Source organism: Bombina bombina, chromosome 2, assembly GCF_027579735.1.
Source record: "Bombina bombina isolate aBomBom1 chromosome 2, aBomBom1.pri, whole genome shotgun sequence".
Taxonomy (NCBI): domain Eukaryota; kingdom Metazoa; phylum Chordata; class Amphibia; order Anura; family Bombinatoridae; genus Bombina; species Bombina bombina.
In genome coordinates this window covers 685,431,197-685,455,956 of record NC_069500.1, presented here as the reverse complement: position 1 = coordinate 685,455,956, position 24,760 = coordinate 685,431,197, and the positions used below count along the sequence as shown (strand labels likewise).

The 24,760-nt window shown below is 38.3% G+C and overlaps 1 protein-coding gene across 1 annotated transcript in view; it reads left to right on the top strand.

The window, feature by feature from the left end:
• LOC128649412 (thioredoxin-like) overlaps window positions 1-20,000 on the top strand; it is a 47,645-nt gene extending 27,645 nt beyond the window's left edge. The window contains exon 5 of the mRNA XM_053702665.1: window positions 19,712-20,000. Coding sequence (XP_053558640.1) covers window positions 19,712-19,783 — 72 coding nt within the window. The 3' untranslated portion in view covers window positions 19,784-20,000. The remainder of the gene's footprint in view (window positions 1-19,711) is intronic.
• The last annotated feature ends 4,760 nt before the right edge of the window (window positions 20,001-24,760 follow it).

The window sequence follows — 24,760 nt, the reverse complement described above, 5'->3', positions numbered from 1 at the left end:
GGCAGTCTCCCTAAGTGTGATGCGGGAATCCAGACGTGGACACGTTGCTCAGTGTGCCTAGAGGGATATGGCTGCACCTCACTGATGAGGCCCACAATAGGCCGAAACGTATGTCTGGGGTTTTGCTGTTTCTCTCATTCGGAGAAGGATTGCCTGGTATTTTGGGGCTGGACTGTACTGTGAAGTCAGGATCAGATTGACATGCTTCAGGAGAGTTCTTCTCTGTGAAAGGCACATGTTGAGCAAAAAGAGGCTGCTTCTTGGGTGGTAACTAACCATAGAACAAGCTATTATACTATTGTTCGTTCCCAGGTTAAGCCCTTCTCTCTTTTTATTTATGCTATTTTGTGCTCGCCTGCGATCCCACTACCTAACCACACACAGCAAATCACGCACAGTCTGGAGCTGTCAATCTCCTTGGTTGGACGAGGAGAAGAGGTTAGGAAAGCAGCGGTCTCATGGCCGCTGCTTGATAAATAGTGACTTTAGGTTCTCTTATGAGAACCTGCAGTCATAGGGAGGAGAAGGGCTTCATAAATCAAGCCCATAGTGATGTCCAGTTCATGAACAATGCAGTAGAATTACATAATTAACAAGTGCATAATAAAAAGACAATGCAAAAACACTGACAAATTAATTTTTTCTCTCATATTCCAAACCCTCTGTATCATGTAACAGACATCAGCCAATCACAGACTAGTATACATATACCATGTGAGCTTGTGCACATGCTCAGTAGGATTTTGTTCCCCAGAAAGTGTGAATATAAAAAGATTGTGCACAATTTGATAATGGAAGTGAATTGGAAAGTGTCTTAAAACTGCATGATCTGTCTGATTTATAAAAGGTTATTTTGACTTGAGTGTCCCATTTAACTAACTCCTTTGCAATGAAACACTCAGTTAACAGTACACTGATTCAAATGTAAGGTCACAGCAGTTCTCAATAGACACCTGCTATTACCCCAACTGCACCTAAAAGTATCCCTTACTGTCCCAACAAGTGAACTAATTAATTGGTTCATGAACTAGTCCAGTTAAACGAACCATCATAAATGAACTGATTCATCAAGTTGAATCAGACTTCCCATCTCTACTGACACACTGAACTGTGAACTGAAAGTACTAGTAGCTGGTGGGCGGGAGCTCCTCCTCCTGTAGATAGGTCATCAAAGCCTGACTAGCTAGGGGAGGTGCAGACTGATCTGTAAGGGGGAGAATTCATGCTTAAAGGGACAGTATACACCATTTTTCATATAACTGCATGTAATAGACACTACTATAAAGAAGAATATGCACAGATACTGATCTAAAAATCAAGTAGAAAACCTTTTAAAAACCTAGAAGCTCCAAATTAGCACTGTTGAGAAAATTAACTGGAACACTTAGCGAAAGGGGCTGGGTGCAGATACTCTCCCCCCCCCCCCCCCCTTCATATGAAAAGACAGATTAGGCAAACAGGAGCCAGCAGTTGTCTGTAAATGCACGTATACATCTGACATTTTGAGGCTTGGGTAGGAGTCTGAAACCAGCACAATGTTAATAAAAAATAAGCAAAACTAGGGGGGCGTGACCAAGCCGCAGCCATGATAGGATGCATAATTATATAGCTCTGATCTCTATGTGAAGAATCAGAGGTTTAGCTCGTTATATTTTTTGGCTTCCTACATAATAATTTTGCCTTCTTCTCAAGCAGCCAAATCTGATTCTGGAGATACTATTCTTGCTACGATTCATTCAAACAGACGATCCAATCTGGATTACTGAAAGCGGAACACTGTGGCCCACCTCACAGTACCATCTACCCCCCCTCTCCCGGTTTGAGGGCTTACCAGGTTGAGTGGTGTTTATCTGTTAAATCTAATACAGGGTGAAGCAGACATTGACCGGATAATACCCTATTTATTTATTTATACATGGAGGACTGCTACTCACAGATACATGCGCTCTTGGAAGACTTGGAGTATCGGAGGGGCTGTAACTTTAACAATCTCTCACATATCATAAGAGCCGACAGAGAGAAGGAAAACAATGACAAGCTCAAGATAGCAGACAGTGAGAGTGACAACCCACTACATGAAGCCTCAAATGACAGCGAAAACCTTTCTCATCTCGAGACGAACCTCAAACTTGTGATAGGTGAATTACCAACGATGCAGGGAATTGTCTCCCCTTCTGTAAAGCCTACAATCCTCTGGGGTCGACCCAGATCCTACCCCACCGCTGGTCCTGTGACATGACTGCAGAGTTCATTCTGTTAGAGGCCCGGGTTGGAGTGGCCGGCCACCGGGCACGTGATGACACACAGTGGGAACGAAAATCTACTCAGAATCACACAAGAAGAGTGGAAGCTCTGATACCCATAAAACATGGTTTACATACTGTCCTTCAATTCTTGCTGCCTTGTGACCAGTGGACTCTTCCTCACCTACAATCTTACTGCAATTTGTTTGGCTCCTTCTTCTGCCGATTGCCCAGCTCAGCTTTATTATCAAAGAGAGGAGTGGGATTACTATATCACCATTAGTACTTGGTTGTTGTGAGGTACCTGGTTACCCACTTTTTGAGGTTCTACTATGTTTGCATATATGTTTTACCCTGTTTTATCCTCTTGCTGAAATGAACCCATGGTTTCATTGCCTTTTTGTCCTTTATAATGTGATATTGGTTTTCTGTGTGCCTTCTCTCATGTTTTACCTATCTTATTAAGGGTGATTTGAAGCATTTATGATTATGTAGATGGTTACTTGCAGGCATCTAATAGGGAGTTACCCAGACTTACATATACTAGACAAGTTTAAGTATTTTTACTCATTTGGTTAATAAAATTCCAACTGCTCTTTTTCTAACTAAACAATATGGGTTTGTGACATTGAGGAGGAAGCATACAGATAGCTGGTGCTAGTGGATAGTAGGCTCATATGTGGTGTGATCATTTGACTTTACTTAAAAAGGTTTTATTCCATACAAGAATACGATCTTTATGTTGTCTCGTAATCTCTATTCTGTGACAATCCTATACGCTAACATTACCCGCAATCTCATCAGTGCCATGTATATCTCCCCACTCGATCAAGTCATATTTATATTAACCCTATAACCCCAATCATATGCTACCACACGTCAAACTTTTACTCATAGCTCACTATCAATAATACTGGGTTTTCCTTTTATAATGTTATATATCCCATTACCTCAAATGTCTACCCCTCTACCTGACAGTTAGATTTAGCCAAATGGTGCACACAATTTAGCTAAATCATGCACACAATTTATAAATAATTATAATCATGCTATTCCACCTAAAAGGGACAGTATACACTACATTTTTCTTTGCATAACTGTTTTGCAGATGATCCATTTATACAGTCCACCTGGGAGTTTTTTTGTAACAATGTATAGTTTTGCTTATTTTTTTTTATTAACATTGTGCTGGTTTCAGACTCCTACCCAAGCCTCAAAGTGTCAGATGTATATGTGCATTTACAGACCACTGCTGGCTCCTGTTTGACTAATTTGTCTTTTCATATGCAGAGACGGGGGAGGAAAGTATCTGCACCCAGCCCTTTTCGCTGGGTGTTCCAGCTAATTTTCTCAACAGTGCAAAATTTTGAGCTTCTAAGTTTTTAAAAGGTTTTATACTTAATTTTTAGATCAGTATCTGTGCTCTTCTTTATAGTAGTGTCTATTACATGCAGTTATATGAAAATTGGTCTATACTGTCCCTTTAAGCATGAATTTTCCCCCTTGCAGATCAGTCTGCTCCTCCCCTAGCTAGTCATGCTTTGATGACCTATCTACAGGAGGAGGAGCTCCCAGCCACCAGCTACTAGTTTGTTCAGTTCAGTGTGTCAGTAGAGATGGGAAGTCTGATTCATCTTGATGAATAGGTTCATTTCGGATAGTTCATTTAACTGAACCAGTTCATGAACCAATTAATCAATTCACTTCTTGGGCACGTGATGCATGAGGGACGAGCCTCAGATTGTCCTATTACGGATGCTCGAACAATCCGATTCCTGACTCCTGAATTACTGTCCAACTCGTCCTGACACACAATGCAGCGTTACATCTATTTCTTACTCATATCATATGGATAACCAGTCTTTTGTTGTACATGAAAAACCAGGGCAAATACATAGAACATGGTGCATACAAGAGTATGCTGCATATATTGTGTGGGTTCCAACACAATGCATAGAACAGAGTATGCTGCAATTTATACTGTTGTATTTCCTAATAGTTGCATATCTTACAAAAGACTGGTTATCCATGATCATACACAAGGAAGTGATACCCACTTTATTTACCTAAATGGTATTATAATAAATTTACATTAACACAATAACTATTATCCCAGAGCTCCACAGCAATATTAATGGGTTTAATTTAGGAGCAGCTAGGGTTAACAGGGATCCTTAGGGTTACGTTATGGTGAGGAGTATATATAGTAAGGGGCAGTAAGGGATGTTTTAAGGTGCAGTTATAGGGAATGGCAGGGGTCTATTGAGAACTGCTGTGACCTTATATTTGAATCAGTGCACTGTTAACTGAGTGTTTCATTGCAAAGGAGTTAGTTAAATGGGACACTCAAGTCAAAAACATAATTTATGTAAGAACTTACCTGATAAATTCATTTCTTTCATATTAGCAAGAGTCCATGAGCTAGTGACGTATGGGATATACATTCCTACCAGGAGGGGCAAAGTTTCCCAAACCTCAAAATGCCTATAAATACACTCCTCACCACACCCACAAATCAGTTTAATGCATAGCCAAGAAGTGGGGTGATAAGAAAAAAGTGCGAAAGCATAAAAAATAAGGAATTGGAATAATTGTGCTTTATACAAAAAAATCATAACCACCACAAAAAAGGGTGGGCCTCATGGACTCTTGCTAATATGAAAGAAATGAATTTATCAGGTAAGTTCTTACATAAATTATGTTTTCTTTCATGTAATTAGCAAAAGTCCATGAGCTAGTGACGTATGGGATAATGAATACCCAAGATGTGGATCTTCCACGCAAGAGTCACTACAGAGGGAGGGATAAAATAAAGACAGCCAATTCCGCTGAAAATAATCCACACCCAAAACAAAGTTTAAATCATAAGCAGAAGAATCAAACTGAAACAGCTGCCTGAAGTACTTTTCTACCAAAAACTGCTTCAGAAGAAGAAAACACATCAAAATGGTAGAATTTAGTAAAAGTATGCAAAGAAGACCAAGTTGCTGCTTTGCAAACCGGATCAACCGAAGCTTCATTCCTAAACGCCCAGGAAGTAGAAACTGACCTAGTAGAATGAGCTGTAATCCTTTGAGGCAGAGTTCTACCCGACTACGACATAAGCATGATGAATCAAAGACTTTAACCAAGACGCCAAAGAAATGGCAGAGGCCTTCTGACCTTTCCTAGAACCGGAAAAGATAACAAATAGACTAGAAGTCTTTCGGAAATGTTTAGTAGCTTCAACATAATATTTCAAAGCTCTAACTACATCCAAAGAATGCAACGATCTTTCCTTAGAATTCTTAGGATTAGGACACAATGAGGGAACCACAATTTCTCTACTAATGTTGTTAGAATTCACAACCTTAGGTAAAAATTTAAAAGAAGTTCGCAACACCACCTTATCCTGATGAAAAATCAGAAAAGGAGACTCACAAGAAAGAGCAGATAATTCAGAAACTCTTCTAGCAGAAGAGATGGCCAAAAGAAACAAAACTTTCTCAGAAAGTAATTTAATGTCCAGCGAATGCATAGGTTCAAACGGAGGAGCTTGAAGAGCCCCCAGAACCAAATTCAAACTCCAAGGAGGAGAAATTGACTTAATAACAGGTTTTATACAAACCAAAGCTTGTACAAAACAATGAATATCAGGAAAACTAGCAATCTTTCTGTGAAAAAGAACAGAAAGAACAGAGATTTGTCCTTTCAAGGAACTTGCAGACAAACCGTTATCCAAACCATCCTGAAGAAACTGTAAAATTCTAGGAATTCTAAAAGAATGCCAAGAAAAATGATGAGAAAAACACCAAGAAATGTAAATCTTCCAGACTCGATAATATATCTTCCTAGATACAGATTTACGAGCCTGTAACATAGTATTAATCACAGAGTCAGAGAAACCTCTATGACTGAGAATCAAGCATTCAATCTCCATACCTTCAAATTTAAGGATTTGAGATCCTGATGGAAAAAAGGACCTTGCGATAGAAGGTCTGGTCTTAACGGAAGAGTCCACGGTTGGCAAGTGACCATCCAGACAAGATCCGCATACCAAAACCTGTAAGGCCATGCTGGAGCCACCAGCAGAACAAACGAGCACTCCTTTAGAATCTTGGAAATTACTCTTGGAAGAAGAACTAGAGGCGGAAAGATATAGGCAGGATGATACTTCCAAGGAAGTGACAATGCATCCACTGCCTCCGCCTGAGGATCCCTGGATCTGGACAGATACCTGGGAAGCTTCTTGTTTAGATGAGAAGCCATCAGATCTATTTCTGGAAGTCCCCACATTTGAACAATCTGAAGAAATACCTCTGGGTGAAGAGACCATTCGCCCGGATGTAACGTTTGGCGGCTGAGATAATCCGCTTCCCAATTGTCTATACCTGGGATATGAATCGCAGAAATTAGACAGGAGCTGGATTCCGCCCATACCAGTATTCGAGATACTTCTTTCATAGCCAGAGGACTGTGAGTCCCTCCTTGATGATTGACATTTGCCACGGTTGTGACATTGTCCGTCTGAAAACAAATGAACGACTCTCTCTTTAGAAGAGGCCATGACTGAAGAGCTCTGAAAATTGCACGGAGTTCCAAAATGTTGATTGGCAATCTCACATCCTGAGATTCCCAAACCCCTTGTGCTGTCAGAGACCCCCAAACAGCTCCCCAACCTGTCAGACTTGCATCTGTTGAAATCACAGTCCAGGTCGGAAGAACAAAAGAAGCCCCCTGAACTAAACGATGGTGATCTGTCCACCACCAATCGGTTTTAAAGATATTAATTGAGATATCTTTGTATAATCCCTGCACCACTGGTTCAGTATACAGAGCTGAAGAGGTCGCATGTGAAAACGAGCAAAGGGGATCGCGTCCGATGCAGCAGTCATAAGACCTAGATTTTCCATGCATAAGGCTACCGAAGGGAATGATTGAGACTGAAGGTTTCGACAAGCTGAAACCAATTTTAGACGTCTCTTGTCTGTCAGAGACAGAGTCATGGACACTGAATCTATCTGGAAACCTAAAAAGGTTACCCTTGTCTGAGGAATCAATTAACTTTTTGGTAAATTGATCCTCCAACCATGTTCTCGAAGAAACAATACAAGTCGATTCGTATGAGATTCTGCTAAATGTGAAGACTGAGCAAGTACCAAGATATCGTCCAAATAAGGAAATACCACAATACCCTGTTCTCTGATTACAGACAGAAGGGCACCGAGAACCTTTGTAAAAATCCTTGGAGCTGTTGCTAGGCCAAACGGCAGAGCCGCAAACTGGTAATGCTTGTCTAGGAAAGAGAATCTCAAAAACTGATAGTGATCAGGATGAATTGGAATATGCAGATATGCATCCTGTAAATCTATTGTGGACATATAATGCCCTTGCTGAACAAAAGACAGAATAGTCCTTATAGTTACCATTTTGAATGTTGGTATCCTTACATAATGATTCAATATTTTTAAAACCAGAACTGGTCTGAAGGAATTCTCCTTCTGTGGTACAATGAAGAGATTTGAGTAAAACCCCAGCCCCTGTTCCAGAACTGGAAATGGCATAATTACTCCAGCCAACTCTAGATCTGAAACACATTTCAGAAATGCTTGAGCCTTCACTGGATTTACTGGGACACGGGAAAGAAAAAATCTTCTTGCAGGAGGCCTTATCTTGAAGCCTATTCTGTACCCTTGTGAAACAATGTTCTGAATCCAAAGATTGTGAACCGAATTGATCCAAATTTCTTTGAAAAATCGTAATCTGCCCCCTACCAGCTGGGCTGGAATGAGGGCCGCACCTTCATGTTGACTTGGGAGCTGGCTTTGGCTTTCTAAAAGGCTTGGATTTATTCCAGACTGGAGATGGTTTCCAAACTGATACCGCTCCTGTAGGGGAAGGATCAGGCTTTTGTTCCTTATTGTGACGAAAGGAACGAAAACGATTAGTAGACCTAAATTTACCTTTAGATTTTTTATCCTGTGGTAAAAAAGTTCCTTTCCCCCCAGTAACAGTTGAAATAATAGAATCCAACTGTGAACCAAATAATTTATTACCCTGGAAAGAAATGGAAAGCAAAGTTGACTTAGAAGACATATCAGCATTCCAAGTTTTAAGCCATAAAGCTCTTCTAGCTAAAATAGCTAGAGACATATACCTGACATCAACCCTAATGATATCAAAAATGGCATCACAAATAAAATTATTAGCATGTTGAAGAAGATTAACAATGCTATGAGAATTATGATCTGTTACTTGTTGCGCTAAAGCTTCCAACCAAAAAGTTGAAGCTGCAGCAACATCCGCTAAAGATATAGCAGGTCTAAGAAGATTACCTGAACATAAGTAAGCTTTTCTTAGAAAGGATTCAATTTTCCTATCTAAAAGATCCTTAAAGGAAGTACTATCTGCCGTAGGAATAGTAGTACGTTTAGCAAGAGTAGAGATAGCCCCATCAACCTTAGGGATTTTGTCCCAAAACTCTAATCTGTCAGATGGCACAGGATATAATTGCTTAAAACGTTTAGAAGGAGTAAATGAATTACCCAAATTATTCCATTCCCTGGAAATTACTTCAGAAATAGCATCAGGGACAGGAAAAACTTCTGGAATAACTACAGGAGATTTAAAAACCTTATTTAAACGTTTAGATTTAGTATCAAGAGGACTAGATTCCTCTATTTCCAATGCAATTAAGACTTCTTTAAGTAAAGAACGAATAAATTCCATTTTGAATAAATATGAAGATTTATCAGCATCAACCTCTGAAACAGAATCCTCTGAACCAGAGGAATCATTATCAGAATCAGAATGATGATGTTCATTTAAAAATTCATCTGAAAAATGAGAAGTTTTAAAAGACCTTTTACGTTTACTAGAAGGAGGAATAACAGACATAGCCTTCTTAATGGATTTAGAAACAAAATCTCTTATGTTAACAGGAACACTCTGAGTATTAGATGTTGATGGAACAGCAACAGGTAATGTAACATTACTAAAGGAAATATTATCTGCATTAACAAGTTTGTCATGACATTCATTACAAACAACAGCTGGAGGAACAGATACCACAAGTTTACAGCAAATACACTTAACTTTGGTAGATCCAGCATCAGGCAGCGATTTTCCAGAAGTATCTTCTGATTCAGGGTCAATCTGAGACATCTTGCAATATGTAATAGAAAAAACAACATATAAAGCAAAATTGATCAAATTCCTTAAATGACAGTTTCAGGAATGGGAAAAAATGCCAGTGAACAAGCTTCTAGCAACCAGAAGCAAATAAACAACGAGACTTAAATAATGTGGAGACAATAATGACGCCCATATTTTTTAGCGCCAAAAAAGACGCCCACATTATTTGGCGCCTAAATGCTTTTAGCGCCAAAAATGACGCCACATCCGGTAACGCCGACACTTTTGGCGCAAAAACGTCAAAAAATTACGCAACTTCCGGTGATAAGTATGACGCCGGAAATACAAAGAAAAATTTTTTTGCGCCAAAAAAGTCAGCGCCAAGAATGACGCAATAAAATGAAGCATTTTCAGCCCCCGCGAGCCTAACAGCCCACAAAGAAAAAGTCACATTTTTAAGGTAAGACAAAAATTGATTATTCAAATGCATTATCCCAAATAATGAAACTGACTGTCTGAAATAAGGAATATTGAACATCCTGAATCAAGGCAAATAAATGTTTAAACACAAATATTTAGAACTTTATATAAAAGTGCCCAACCATAGCTTAGAGTGTCATAAAAATAAGACTTACTTACCCCAGGACACTCATCTACATGTAGTAGAAAGCCAAACCAGTACTTAAACGAGAATCAGTAGAGGTAATGGTATATATAAGAGTATATCGTCGATCTGAAAAGGGAGGTAAGAGATGAATCTCTACGACCGATAACAGAGAACCTATGAAATAGACCCCGTAGAAGGAGATCATTGAATTCAAATAGGCAATACTCTCTTCACATCCCTCTGACATTCACTGCACGCTGAGAGAAAAACCGGGCTCCAACCTGCTGCGGAGCGCATATCAACGTAGAATCTAGCACAAACTTACTTCACCACCTCCACAGGAGGCAAAGTTTGTAAAACTGATTTGTGGGTGTGGTGAGGGGTGTATTTATAGGTATTTTGAGGTTTGGGAAACTTTGCCCCTCCTGGTAGGAATGTATATTCCATACGTCACTAGCTCATGGACTCTTGCTAATTACATGAAAGAAATAACCTTTTATGATTCAGACAGAGCATGCAGTTTTAAGACACTTTTCAAGTTACTTCTATTATCAAATTGTGTACAGTCATTTTATATTCACACTTTCTGGGGAATAAAAATCCTACTGAGCATGTGCACAAGCTCACATGGTATACGTATACTAGTCTGTGATTGGCTGATGTCTGTTACACGATACAGAGGGTTTGGAATATGAGAGAAAAAATTAATTTGTCAGAAAAAATCTACTGCTAATTTGAAATTCAGTAGAGTAGATGTTTTTGCATTGTCTTTTTATCATGAACTGGACATCACTGTGGGCTTGATTTATGAAGCCCTTCTCCTCCCTATGACTGCAGGTTCTCATAAGAGAACCTACAGTCACAATTTATCAAACAGCAGCCATGAGACCGCTGCTTTCCTACCCTCTTCTCCTTGTCTGACCAGGGAGATTGACAGCTTCTGCCTGCGCGTGATTGGCTGTGTGTGGGTAGGTAGCGGGATCACAGGCGAGCGCAAAATAGCACTCGTGTGCAATGTTTAATTCTGGCAGCAGATTGCTGCCCAACAGAGGAGAGCTGGGGCAGACAGGGGCAAATATATACGCCCCTTGAGTAATAAATTGAGCCCTATGTGTCAGTGAGGATCAGGACAAACTGGTAAGTAACTGTGCACTGATCAAATTCAACTGATAAAAGGAAATATAGAAGAAAAAGGGATAAGGAGAAACAATATATGGAATGAGAGATTTGGTGTACTATCTTCATCATATAATAAAACCTAACACTTTATTGTGATTAACTAAAAAGCTAGTATCCAAAATAGGTCAATACTAGTTATATCACTAGTCCACTCTGACAGAAATTAAACTAGGATATAAGAAATGATACATTAACATAAACTGCAATGGAGTTGGACTCCCAAATCAATGGAGACCATAACCGCAGCACTGATTCCACTCATACAAACAAATCATGCCGTCATGTCCCCATAGCGTGATCTTCCAATTACCCACATAGTGCCAATGAATCATTTCTGTTTTGTAAGTAACTGTGCACCTAAGCTTCAGTCACATGGATTTCTAAAAGCCCAATGTTAGCATTATGTTATGTGACAAACAGTACATTTAGTATTGCAATTAAAGCATAGTTATCCTTTCACAATACAATGCTAAATAATCTGTGATTACCTTGTATCTACTGCTTTGCACCAATCCCCCTTATCTCAGAGGTGTGTGCATACTTGAATTTAGCCAATCAGTGATCACTCACTATTCAACGAGAGTCAGCTCAGTGTTATCTATATCAGGGTTCTTCAAACTTTTCCCCCCAAGACCCAGTGCCATGATACCACATACCTTTGGGACCCAATTTTTGTACTTGGGGGCCCATTTATCAAGCTCCGTATGGAGCTTGAGGGCCCATGTTTCTCACCCCATACACTCTCTTACAATACACACATACACACACACTTTCATATAACACACACTCCCCCCATACACTCTCTTACAACACACACACACATTTTCATATAACACACACTCACCCCATACACTCTCTTACAACACACACACACTTTCATATAACACACACTCACCCCATACACTCTCTTACAACACACACTTTCATATAACACACACTCACCCCATACACTCTCTTACAACACACACACACTTTCATATAACACACACTCACCCCATACACTCTCTTACCACACACTTTCATATAACACACACTCACCCCATACACTCTCTTACAACACACACACATTTTCATATAACACACACTCACCCCATACACTCTCTTACAACACACACACATTTTCATATAACACACACTCACCCCATACACTCTCTTACAACACACACTTTCATATAACACACACTCACCCTATACACTCTCTTACAACACACACACATTTTCATATAACACACACTCACCCCATACACTCTCTTACAACACACACACACTTTCATATAACACACACTCACCCCATACACTCTCTTACAACACACACACACTTTCATATAACACACACTCCCCCCCATACACACTCTCTTACAACACACACACATTTTCATATAACACACACTCACCCCATGCACTCTCTTACAACACACACACACTTTCATATAACACACATTCACCCCATACACTCTCTTACAACACACACTTTCATATAACACACACTCCCCCCATACCCTCTCTTACAACACACACACACTTTTATATAACACACACTCACCCCATACACTCTCTTACAACACACACTTTCATATAACACAGACTCACCCTATACACTATCTTACAACACACACATACTTTCATATAACACACACTCCCCCCATACACTCTCTTACAACACACCCACATTTTCGTATAATACACACTCACCCCATACACTCTCTTACAACACAAACTTTCATATAACACAGACTCACCCTATACACTATCTTACAACACACACATACTTTCATATAACACACACTCCCCCATAAACTCTCTTACAACACACACACACACACACTTTTATATAACATACACTCACCCCATACACTCTCTTACAACACACACTTTCATATAACACAGACTCACCCCATACACTCTCTTACAACACACACACACTTTCATATAACACACACTCACCCCATACACTCTTTTACAACACACACCTACACACACACTTTTATATAACACACACTCACCCCATACACTCTCTTACAACACACACTTTCATATAACACACACTCACCCCATACACTCTCTTACAACACACACACTTTCATATAACACACACTCACCCCATACACTCTCTTACAACATACACACACACTTTCATATAACACACACTCTCTCATACAGCACACACACACACACTTTCATATAGCACACTCATGCAACACACATACCACACACACACTCTCATATAACAAACACACACTCATACAACACACACACTCTCTTATACAACACACACCCCACACACTCTCATACACAACCCACGCACAGCACACACACAATCTCATACAACAAACCACACACACACCTACAACACACACACAAGCCACAACCCAGTACACATGGGCCTAGATTTAGAGTTCGGCGGTAGCCGTCAAAACCAGCGTTAGAGGCTCCTAACGCTGGTTTTGGGCGCCCGCTGGTATTTGGAGTCAGTGATTAAAGGGTCTAACGCTCACTTTTCAGCCGCGACTTTTCCATACCGCAGATCCCCCTACGCCATTTGCGTAACCTATCTTTTCAATGGGATCTTTCTAACGCCGGTATTTAGAGTCGTTTCTGCAGTGAGCGTTAGAGCTCTAACGACAAGATTCCAGCCGCCTGAAAATAGCAGGAGTTAAGAGCTTTCTGGCTAACGCCGGTTTATAAAGCTCTTAACTACTGTACCCTAAAGTACACTAACACCCATAAACTACCTATGTACCCCTAAACCGAGGTCCCCCCACACCGCCGCCACTCGATTAAAATTTTTAACCCCTAATCTGCCGACCGCCACCTACGTTATATTTATGTACCCCTAATCTGCTGCCCCTAACCCCGCCGACCCCTGTATTATATTTATTCACCCCTAACCTGCCCCCCACAACGTCGCCGCCAGCTACTTACAATAATTAACCCCTAATCTTCCGACCGCAAATCGCCGCCACCTACGTTATCCCTATGTACCCCTAATCTGCTGCCCCTAACACCGCCGACCCCTATATTATATTTATTAACCCCTAATCTGCCCCCCTCAACGTCGCCGACACCTGCCTACACTTATTAACCCCTAATCTGCCGAGCGGACCTGAGCGCTACTATAATAAAGTTATTAACCCCTAATCCGCCTCACTAACCCTATCATAAATAGTATTAACCCCTAATCTGCCCTCCCTAACATCGCCGACACCTACCTTCAATTATTAACCCCTAAACTTCCGATCGGAGCTCACCGCTATTCTAATAAATGGATTAACCCCTAAAGCTAAGTCTAACCCTAACACTAACACCCCCCTAAGTTAAATATAATTTTTATCTAACGAAATAAATTAACTCTTATTAAATAACTTATTCCTATTTAAAGCTAAATACTTACCTGTAAAATAAATCCTAATATAGCTACAATATAAATTATAATTATATTATAGCTATTTTAGGATTAATATTTATTTTACAGGCAACTTTGTAATTATTTTAACCAGGTACAATAGCTATTAAATAGTTAAGAACTATTTAATAGTTACCTAGTTAAAATAATAACAAATTTACCTGTAAAATAAATCCTAACCTAAGTTATAATTAAACCTAACACTACCCTATCAATAAAATAATTAAAAAAAATTACCTACAATTACCTACAATTAACCTAACACTACACTATCAATAAATAAATTAAATACAAATGCTACAAATAACTACAATTAAATAAACTAGCTAAAGTACAAAAAATAAAAAAGAACTAAGTTACAGAAAATAAAAAAATATTTACAAACATAAGAAAAATATTACAACAATTTTAAACTAATTACACCTACTCTAAGCCCCCTAATAAAATAACAAAGCCCCCCAAAATAAAAAATTCCCTACCCTATTCTAAATTAAAAAGGTTACAAGCTCTTTTACCTTACCAGCCCTAAACAGGGCCCTTTGCGGGGCATGCCCCAAGAATTTCAGCTCTTTTGCCTGTAAAAGAATAAATACAATACCCCCCCCCCCCAACATTACAACCCACCACCCACATACCCCTAATCTAACCCAAACCCCCCTTAAATAAACCTAACACTAAGCCCCTGAAGATCTTCCTACCTTGTCTTCACCATCCAGGTATCACCGATCCGTCCTGGCTCCAAGATCTTCATCCAACCCAAGCGGGGGTTGGCGATCCATAATCCGGTGCTCCAAAGTCTTCCTCCTATCCGGCAAGAAGAGGACATCCGGACCGGCAAACATCTTCTCCAAGCGGCATCTTCGATCTTCTTCCATCCGGTGCGGAGCGGGTCCATCTTGAAGCAGGCGACGCGGATCCATCCTCTTCTTCCGATGTCTCCCGACTAATGACGGTTCCTTTAAGGGACGTCATCCAAGATGGCGTCCCTCGAATTCCGATTGGCTGATAGGTTTCTATCAGCCAATCGGAATTAAGGTAGGAATTTTCTGATTGGCTGATGGAAACAGCCAATCAGAATCAAGTTCAATCCGATTGGCTGATCCAATCAGCCAATCAGATTGAGCTCGCATTCTATTGGCTGTTCCGATCAGCCAATAGAATGCGAGCTCAATCTGATTGGCTGATGGGATCGGCCAATTGGATTGAACTTGATTCTGATTGGCTGATTCCATCAGCCAATCAGAAAATTCCTACCTTAATTCCGATTGGCTGATAGAATCCTATCAGCCAATCGGAATTCGAGGGACGCCATCTTGGATGACGTCCCTTAAAGGAACCGTCATTAGTCGGGAGACATCGGAAGAAGAGGATGGATCCGCGTCGCCTGCTTCAAGATGGACCCGCTCCGCACCGGATGGAAGAAGATCGAAGATGCCGCTTGGAGAAGATGTTTGCCGGTCCGGATGTCCTCTTCTTGCCGGATAGGAGGAAGACTTTGGAGCACCGGATTATGGATCGCCAACCCCCGCTTGGGTTGGATGAAGATCTTGGAGCCAGGACGGATCGGTGATACCTGGATGGTGAAGACAAGGTAGGAAGATCTTCAGGGGCTTAGTGTTAGGTTTATTTAAGGGGGGTTTGGGTTAGATTAGGGGTATGTGGGTGGTGGGTTGTAATGTTGGGGGGGGGGGTATTGTATTTATTCTTTTACAGGCAAAAGAGCTGAAATTCTTGGGGCATGCCCCGCAAAGGGCCCTGTTCAGGGCTGGTAAGGTAAAAGAGCTTGTAACCTTTTTAATTTAGAATAGGGTAGGGAATTTTTTATTTTGGGGGGCTTTGTTATTTTATTAGGGGGCTTAGAGTAGGTGTAATTAGTTTAAAATTGTTGTAATATTTTTCTTATGTTTGTAAATATTTTTTTATTTTCTGTAACTTAGTTCTTTTTTATTTTTTGTACTTTAGCTAGTTTATTTAATTGTATTTATTTGTAGCAATTGTGTTTAATTAATTTATTGATAGTGTAGTGTTAGGTTAATTGTAGGTAATTGTAGGTAGTTTATTTAATTATTTTATTGATAGGGTAGTGTTAGGTTTAATTATAACTTAGGTTAGGATTTATTTTACAGGTAAATTTGTTATTATTTTAACTAGGTAACTATTAAATAGTTCTTAACTATTTAATAGCTATTGTACCTGGTTAAAATAATTACAAAGTTGCCTGTAAAATAAATATTAATCCTAAAATAGCTATAATATAATTATAATTTATATTGTAGCTATATTAGGATTTATTTTACAGGTAAGTATTTAGCTTTAAATAGGAATAAGTTATTTAATAAGAGTTAATTTATTTCGTTAGATAAAAATTATATTTAACTTAGGGGGCTGTTAGTGTTAGGGTTAGACTTAGCTTTAGGGGTTAATCCATTTATTAGAATAGCGGTGAGCTCCGATCGGAAGTTTAGGGGTTAATAATTGAAGGTAGGTGTCGGCGATGTTAGGGAGGGCAGATTAGGGGTTAATACTATTTATGATAGGGTTAGTGAGGCGGATTAGGGGTTAATAACTTTATTATAGTAGCGCTCAGGTCCGCTCGGCAGATTAGGGGTTAATAAGTGTAGGTAGGTGTCGGCGACGTTGTGGGGGGCAGATTAGGGGTTAATAAATATAACATAGGGGTCGGCGATGTTAGGGCAGCAGATTAGGGGTACATAGGGATAACGTAGGTGGCGGCGTTTTACGGAGCGGCAGATTAGGGGTTAAAAGTGTAATGCAGGGGTCAGCGATAGCGTGGGCGGCAGATTAGGGGTTAATAAGTGTAAGGCTAGGGGTGTTTAGACTCGGGGTACATGTTAGGGTGCAGACGTAGGAAGTGTTTCCCCATAGGAAACAATGGGGCTGCGTTAGGAGCTGAACGCTGCTTTTTTGCAGGTGTTAGGTTTTTTTTCAGCTCAAACAGCCCCATTGTTTCCTATGGGAGAATCGTGCACGAGCACGTTTTTGATGCCGGCCGCGTCCGTAAGCAGCTCTGGTATCGAGAGTTGCATTTGCGGTAAAAATGCTCTACGCTCCTTTTTTGGAGCCTAACGCAGCATTTGTTTGAACTCTCGATACCAGAGTTAAATTTATGGTGCGGCCAGAAAAAAACCCGCGGAGCGTTAACAGCCCTTTTACCGCCGAACTCTAAATCTAGGCCATGGTGTTGTGGCCCAGTAATGGGTCCTGACCCGTGGTTTGAAGAACCCTGATCTATATGGTACACATTAACTAGCTTTTGTCTTGCTGTGAAAAACTTATAAAATGCTATTGATTTTAGTTCTTATAAATTATATTAATATAACAATGTTAGTTGTACAAAGCTGGGGAATGTGTAGTAAAGGCGCAATCTATCTTTTTACACAATAAAACATTTGACGTAGACTGTCCCTTTAAACTTTACATTGCACTCAGGCAGATATAAAAAATAAATAAATATAATATAATTTATGTACCCTTATTTCACCTCTAATAATTTAAATATTATTGCATTGTATTGTGAAAGGATAATATGTTTTATGCTAAATGTACTTTTTGTCACATAACATAATGATAATATTGGACTTTTAGAAATCCATGTGGCTGAAGCTACTTACCAGTCTGCCTGTCTCACTATATTAACACACTGGGCGCCATGTACTAAATGGCGGGTGGATAGCTTCTTAACTCGCGAAGCTGTCCGCCCGCCTTCGCTACACACGGGCAGCAGATCTATTGATCCGCTTGCCCGTATGTATCATTACACACTCATTGGAGTGTGTAATGCTCACCCCTTCAATCGCGCGACCAATCACGCGACTGAAGGGGCTGTCAATCACCGAGAGCTGCTTCTTACATTGCGGGAAGCAGGCTCGCATATGCGAACCTGCCCCGCAAAGGCTCTGGAGCAGCTTTCGCTGCTTCGTACATGGAGCCCACTGACTGAACGAAAACTGAAAGTGTAGCTGGTGAGCAGGCTGATCATTAAGTGGGAGGATTCATGTTTAAGGTAGAATAGCATGATTTTAAATTGTGCTCACAATTTAGCTAAATCGTGCGCACGATTTAGCTAAATCGTGAGCACGATTTAACTAAATCATGCGCACGATATAGCTTAATCGTGCGCACGATATAGCTAAATTGTGAGCACGATTTAACTAAATTGTGCGCACGATATAGGTTAATTGTGCGCACGATACAATAAATCGTGCGCACGATTTAGCTAAATCGTGAGCACAATTTAGCAAAATGTACTCACAATTTAGCAAAATGTACTCACAATTTAGCAAAATGTGCTCATGATTTAGCAAAATGTGCTCACGATTTATAAAAAAAATCTTGTGTGACACCTCTGGGGCTCCGTACTAATTATATAAAACAGTATAAAAACTTAAAACAGCATAAACAACTCTCAAATTGTATCTAAAGAGTTTAAAGAGATATTGTAGTTGAATAATGACATTCTCAAATTAAATTGAGTATGTAGTGCAATATATACAGGCCCTTATTAGTTAGAGTATTCAGGGGTATAACACACAGGCGTAGATTACAAGTGGAGCACAATCAATATATGTGTATGTGTGAATTGTTTTAAAGTAAAGAACTCCATTACTTGAGAGGCAGTTTAGAGCCCCATCATCTTAGCACTCAAGTAATAGCTGCCATGAGTTTTTAGTGCACCCCATAGAAGTCTGTTAAGTGAGGGATTTAATGCACCTGCAATATCAGACTGATGTTAGAGAATCCTAGACTATTTCTTGAGTGGTAAAATATTATTTTTGACTTGTAATATGAGTTTAAAAATAAATGTGCTATTGATTTAACTTGAGCAATGTAAACGTACAATAGCACTTATATTTTTGTGCTGCACTTGTAATCTTACCCCTATAGTTGTTCTACTGTGAGGATTTAAAAAAAGACATACTCCTGTGCAATGTTACTTTATAATAGTTACATATAAAATGACATAAGCATTTCCCTTAAAAAAAAATATGTGATCTAAAGATTAGAAAGCTTTGGTTTTATTTTACAGCAATCTAATCAAAAATCAATTTTATTATTTTTTTTGCAAAAAGTTCACAACTTTAATAAACATTGTTCTTATAATTTTTTATTATGAAATAGTTGTCAATCAACATGTTTCTTTTACAGGTATATAACTTCCAAGGAGCAAATACACAATTCCTAGAAGCCCGAATCAATGAACTACGACATATTAGCTAATTCGTCTATTTCATATTTGACATTGTTCAATAATGGTTGGCCTTTTAATAATGACAATGTGCAGAAATAGACCTGTACTATTCACACACGGCATCCCCTTATTTTGGAATGAATTGAAAATAAAGTTTTTATTACTGGTAAAATACTGGTAAAATGTATTATGCTTAAAAAGCTGTATTTTTCATCACAATAAAGGACTCAGCTATTTTGTTTCTGACACTTTGTATTTCATATGCAGCTTGCATTTATGGATGCCTCTTATTTTTATCAATATTGACATGCGTATTGATCTCCCTTTAATTTCCAAATCTCCTTATTTTAGTTTCTTTTTTTTTTTTTTTTCTTTAGTGGATTTTTATGAACTCAGCATCATAATTTCAGACTATTTTCCATGATTCTCTTAAACATTAAAATAAGTAAGAAGGAGTCTCAATAAGGGTATGGAGTTATGAAGACATTATTATTATTATTATTATTATTATTATTAATAAAGCTAACATATCTTTGACTGGTAACTTTACAATAAATACCCTTCTTCAAGTTTACACTAACAAAAAAATGCCAGAGTGACTAAATTGTAATTGTATTTATTTATATATTTATTTTATTTATTATTTTAATGCATATTTTTATTACAATTTTTATTTTGTATTTCTAATATACATTACTATATTGTAATGTATTTGTCTTTGATTCAAATACAGAAATGTAGGGAACACCTCCAGAATCCTGTAAAGGATCTCAATGCACAGACAGAACTTTTTAGATAAAATCATATGCGTGGAGAGCTTTAGGCGCTCATGTATTTTGTCATTTCACATTTTCGTTGGTTATTGTACTGAATAAAACACAAAAGTGAGTATGAAATGCACTATAAGAGTGACTATAAAACGGCAGCCAGAATGAATTAGCTTGTCTGAACAAAACAGTGAACCTCAAGCCTAAATTATATCAGTCATATTGTTTGGTGTGGGGGTATTTAATTCAATAATCATCTAGAATCCTTCTCTGAGGTTTAGTGTGTATACACATTCTTGGGTTACCCATCGTACCACTTTCTCCATAATTTTGACTTCTCTGTTCAATTAGCTTAACCTCTCATCTCATCTAGACAGGGTGTGATCATCATGTATGCAGTGTAGTCTGCTCTCTGTCATGTCACCCATATAGCATAGATGCCCTTCATATTGTGGGATTGTTAATGTTTGGGTGCTCTGTACCCACTGTCCCTCCAGTAGCTTTGCCATGACCCAGAACATCTGTTTCAGCACCTACAAGCCTCCCTCACACTGCATAGACCTCCTAGTCCCAGAAGGTGTCCAGGAAATTGCCAAAGGTATAATGTGTCATCAAGCCAGGGGTCAAGTTGAGCGGAAACACATGGGAATGGAGTTCCTACACTATTTTTGCAGGAGGAACTAAGTTACCTCTGGACAGAGAACAGAAACATTTCAATAAAAGACTGCTGCTATTGGTGGGTGAGCACAGTCTGATTAGAGGGATCGTGAGATCCTCTAGTAATGTGCAGTAACACTTCCTACAATACACTAAATGTAAGACTGTCAGTGGTCCTGCTGTGTTATCACCCCTGTTATGAATATTATCTTTTATTACACATGGTTCTTACATTTCTGTGTGGCTTGCTCTTGTGTTATTTAGCTCCCCTCAGCAGAAATATATGTGTGTGTGTAAGTATATATATATATATATATATATATATATATATATACAGTATGCACACATACAATTACACACACACACACACACACACAGTATATATATATATATATATATATATATAAATATATATATATATATATATATATATATACCCACACAATGAAGGATTTCTCCCAGCAATTGTTTAGACAATAAGCACAAAATAATATAGAGAGAGAAGAGAAACTGTGCTTCCTACATTTAAAATAAATATTATACACACAATTATAAACCAAGTTTGCTACATCCTCACCTACAAACTGTAACTTCCTTTTATTACAGCCGTTTACAATGTGCACACTAGAAAAATCTATATGAACTGAAGTGCTGTGTTCATTGTGTGTTTTTTCTATAATAACTGCCACAAAGAGGTTAATATTAATCACATAGCTAAAGCATGTCTCGGGAGATGCAGCCCATGGAAGCTCCTGATGAAAACATGACTGATGAAAACATGGCTAGTGAACAGCAGGTCGTGTGACTGCCGCTCCTAATTGGCTTAACTGCCATCTACTTCTTGGGAGATGCATTGCTTGTGGCTCCCAAGAATGACTTCACCTATCTGTTTAATTCCTTTGAGGAGGTTATTAAACACATAGCTATGTAGGGTCAGTAAAGCAGAAATTATTAGCTTTAGTCCATAGGATGTACATTTTGCTTACTTTAGTATGTCATTTATTGAGATATAAACTATCCAAACTTGGTAATGTTAAAGAAGTTTTGACACAAAAAACTTAAAATAAAAACAACTTTTTAACATAATTAAAACAATTTGAGTATTATTAGATTTACCTTATTTTCCACATTTGTATTATCAGGGATAACTATGGGCTTCATGTACTAAGCAGCGAAAGCGAAAGTTGCTCCGGCAGTGACATTTTAATTACCAAAAAGCAATGTATGTCTGCTATTTCTGAACAATCCCAGAGAAGCATTTACAACCATTTGTGCCATAATTGCACAAGCTGTTTGTAAATAATTTCAGTGAGAAAAACCCAAAGTTAGTGAAAAAGTGATCAATTTTTTTTTATTTGATCGAATTTGGCGGTAAAATGGTGGCATGAAATATATCAAAATGGGTCTAGCTCAATACTTTGGGTTGTTTACTATACTAAATCTAAAATTAACCCTACAAGCTCCCTAATTAACCCCTTCACTGCTGGGCATAATACATGTGTGGTGCGCAGTGGCCTTTAGCCTTTAGCAGCCTTCTAATTGTTCCATAATTGCACAAGCTGTTTTTAAATAATTTCAGTGAGAAACCTAAAGTTTGTGAAAAAGTTTGTGAAAAAGTGAATTTTTTTTTTTTTTATTTGATCACATTTGGCGGTGAAATGGTGGCATTAAATATAACAAATTGGGCCTAGATCAATACATTGGGTTGTCTACTAAAAATATATATATGTATACATGTCAAGGGATATTCAGGGATTCCTGACAGATATCCGTGTTACAATATAACTATCGCTAATTTTGAAAAAAAGAATGGAAATAGCTAAGTGCTACTTGTACTTATTGTCCTATAACTTGCAAACAAAGCAAAGAATATGTAAACATTGTGTATTTCTAAATTCAGGACAAAATTTAGAAACTATTTTAATGGGTGTTTTTTGGTGGTTGTACATGTGTAACAGATTTTGGGGGTCAAAGTTAGATAAAGTGTGGTTTTATTTTCATTTTTTCATCATATTTTATAAAAGATTTTTATAGTAAGTTATAAGATATGATGAAAATAAAGGTATCATTAGAAAGTCCATTTAATGGCAACAAAAATGGTATATAATATGTGTGGGTACAGTAAATTTGAGTAAGAGGAAAATTACAGCTAAACTAAATTACAGCTAAACACGAACACCGCAGAAATGTACAAATAGCCTTGGTATCAAACGGTCAGAAAATGGAAAAGTGCCCTGGTCACTAAGGGGTTAAGATTATAGTATAAAATGCTCAATCATGCAGAGTAAAACAGCTTTGCAATATACTTTTAATTTGTTCCCCTTTTCCTGTATTATAAGTCTAAATATTGTGGATTTTTCAGTTCCGAAACTTTAAACTTTAAAGAGAACATGGAAGGCTTCCCAAGCCTAACCATGCCACATATATGCCACTAATTTGTAGTTTGTTATCTTATCATTTATGCTGAAGCAAAACAATTGAGATTTTTACAGTGGCAAGGAAAAATGCTGGGTGGAAGTTAACAAATCAAAAATAATTGCCGTAAACATGGTGTTAATCTGTTCTAATATCATTCCAACTCTGCTAACATGTTAATATATTGGAAGATTGCAGAAAAATGTAGTAACAAGGTTTTTACTGTTCATTTAAGTATAGGTCTAAAATGCAGCCTTTTCTCTGGACTGGTATATATTTCATGGAACATCATTCTTTTAAATATGCATTGTTTATGCAATGCATTCCATTGCTGAGATTGAATCAACATTCAAGAAGCAGATATAAAGTTTCGGAATACCTGACTTAATTTAGAAGACTTTATATACTTATTTTAGTAGTGAAGCACATAATAAAAAACAGACATGAAACCCACATTTTTTTCTTTCATAATTCAGACAGAGAAAACTATTTGAAACAATTTTCCAATTTACTTCTATTATCTAATTTGCTTTATTCATTTGGTATCCTTTGTTGAAGAAAAAGTAATGCACTACTGGGAGGTACCTGAACACGTTGGCTGAGCCAATAACACGAGGCATATTTGTGCAGCAACCAGTCAGTAGTTCCTGAGCCTACCTATGCATGTTTTTTAACAAAGGATACAAAAGAATGAAACAAATTAGATTTCAAAGTTGTTTAAAATTGCATACTCTGTCTGAATCATGAAAAAAAAATGGATTTCAGTTTGGCACTGAAAATGATTATATTTTTTTGAAAATAAGATAGTAAATAACCATGTTATGTAAAAGCTTAAAATGCCTCTGCTCAGCACAAAATGCCTGTTTCCTATGTCTAGGAGTCAGGAATGTGGGTGTGCCTCCATCTTGCAGAAATAATACCAGAGGAAATTGTCACTTGACAAGTTGAAACCTGACTACAGTAATAACAAAAAAAGGGTGTGATATGCATTTCCTTAGGGTTTTAAACTAACAAGTTGGGCTCTGTTGTCAATAAAAAGCAGACAACACAAAAGACAAAAAAATGACGTTTTTACATAATGAGGATTGTAGTTTAACAGAGCGCAGTCTTATACCAGATAAATGAATGCAGAAGAGCAGTTGACCTGCCATTGCTTTCAACCCAACA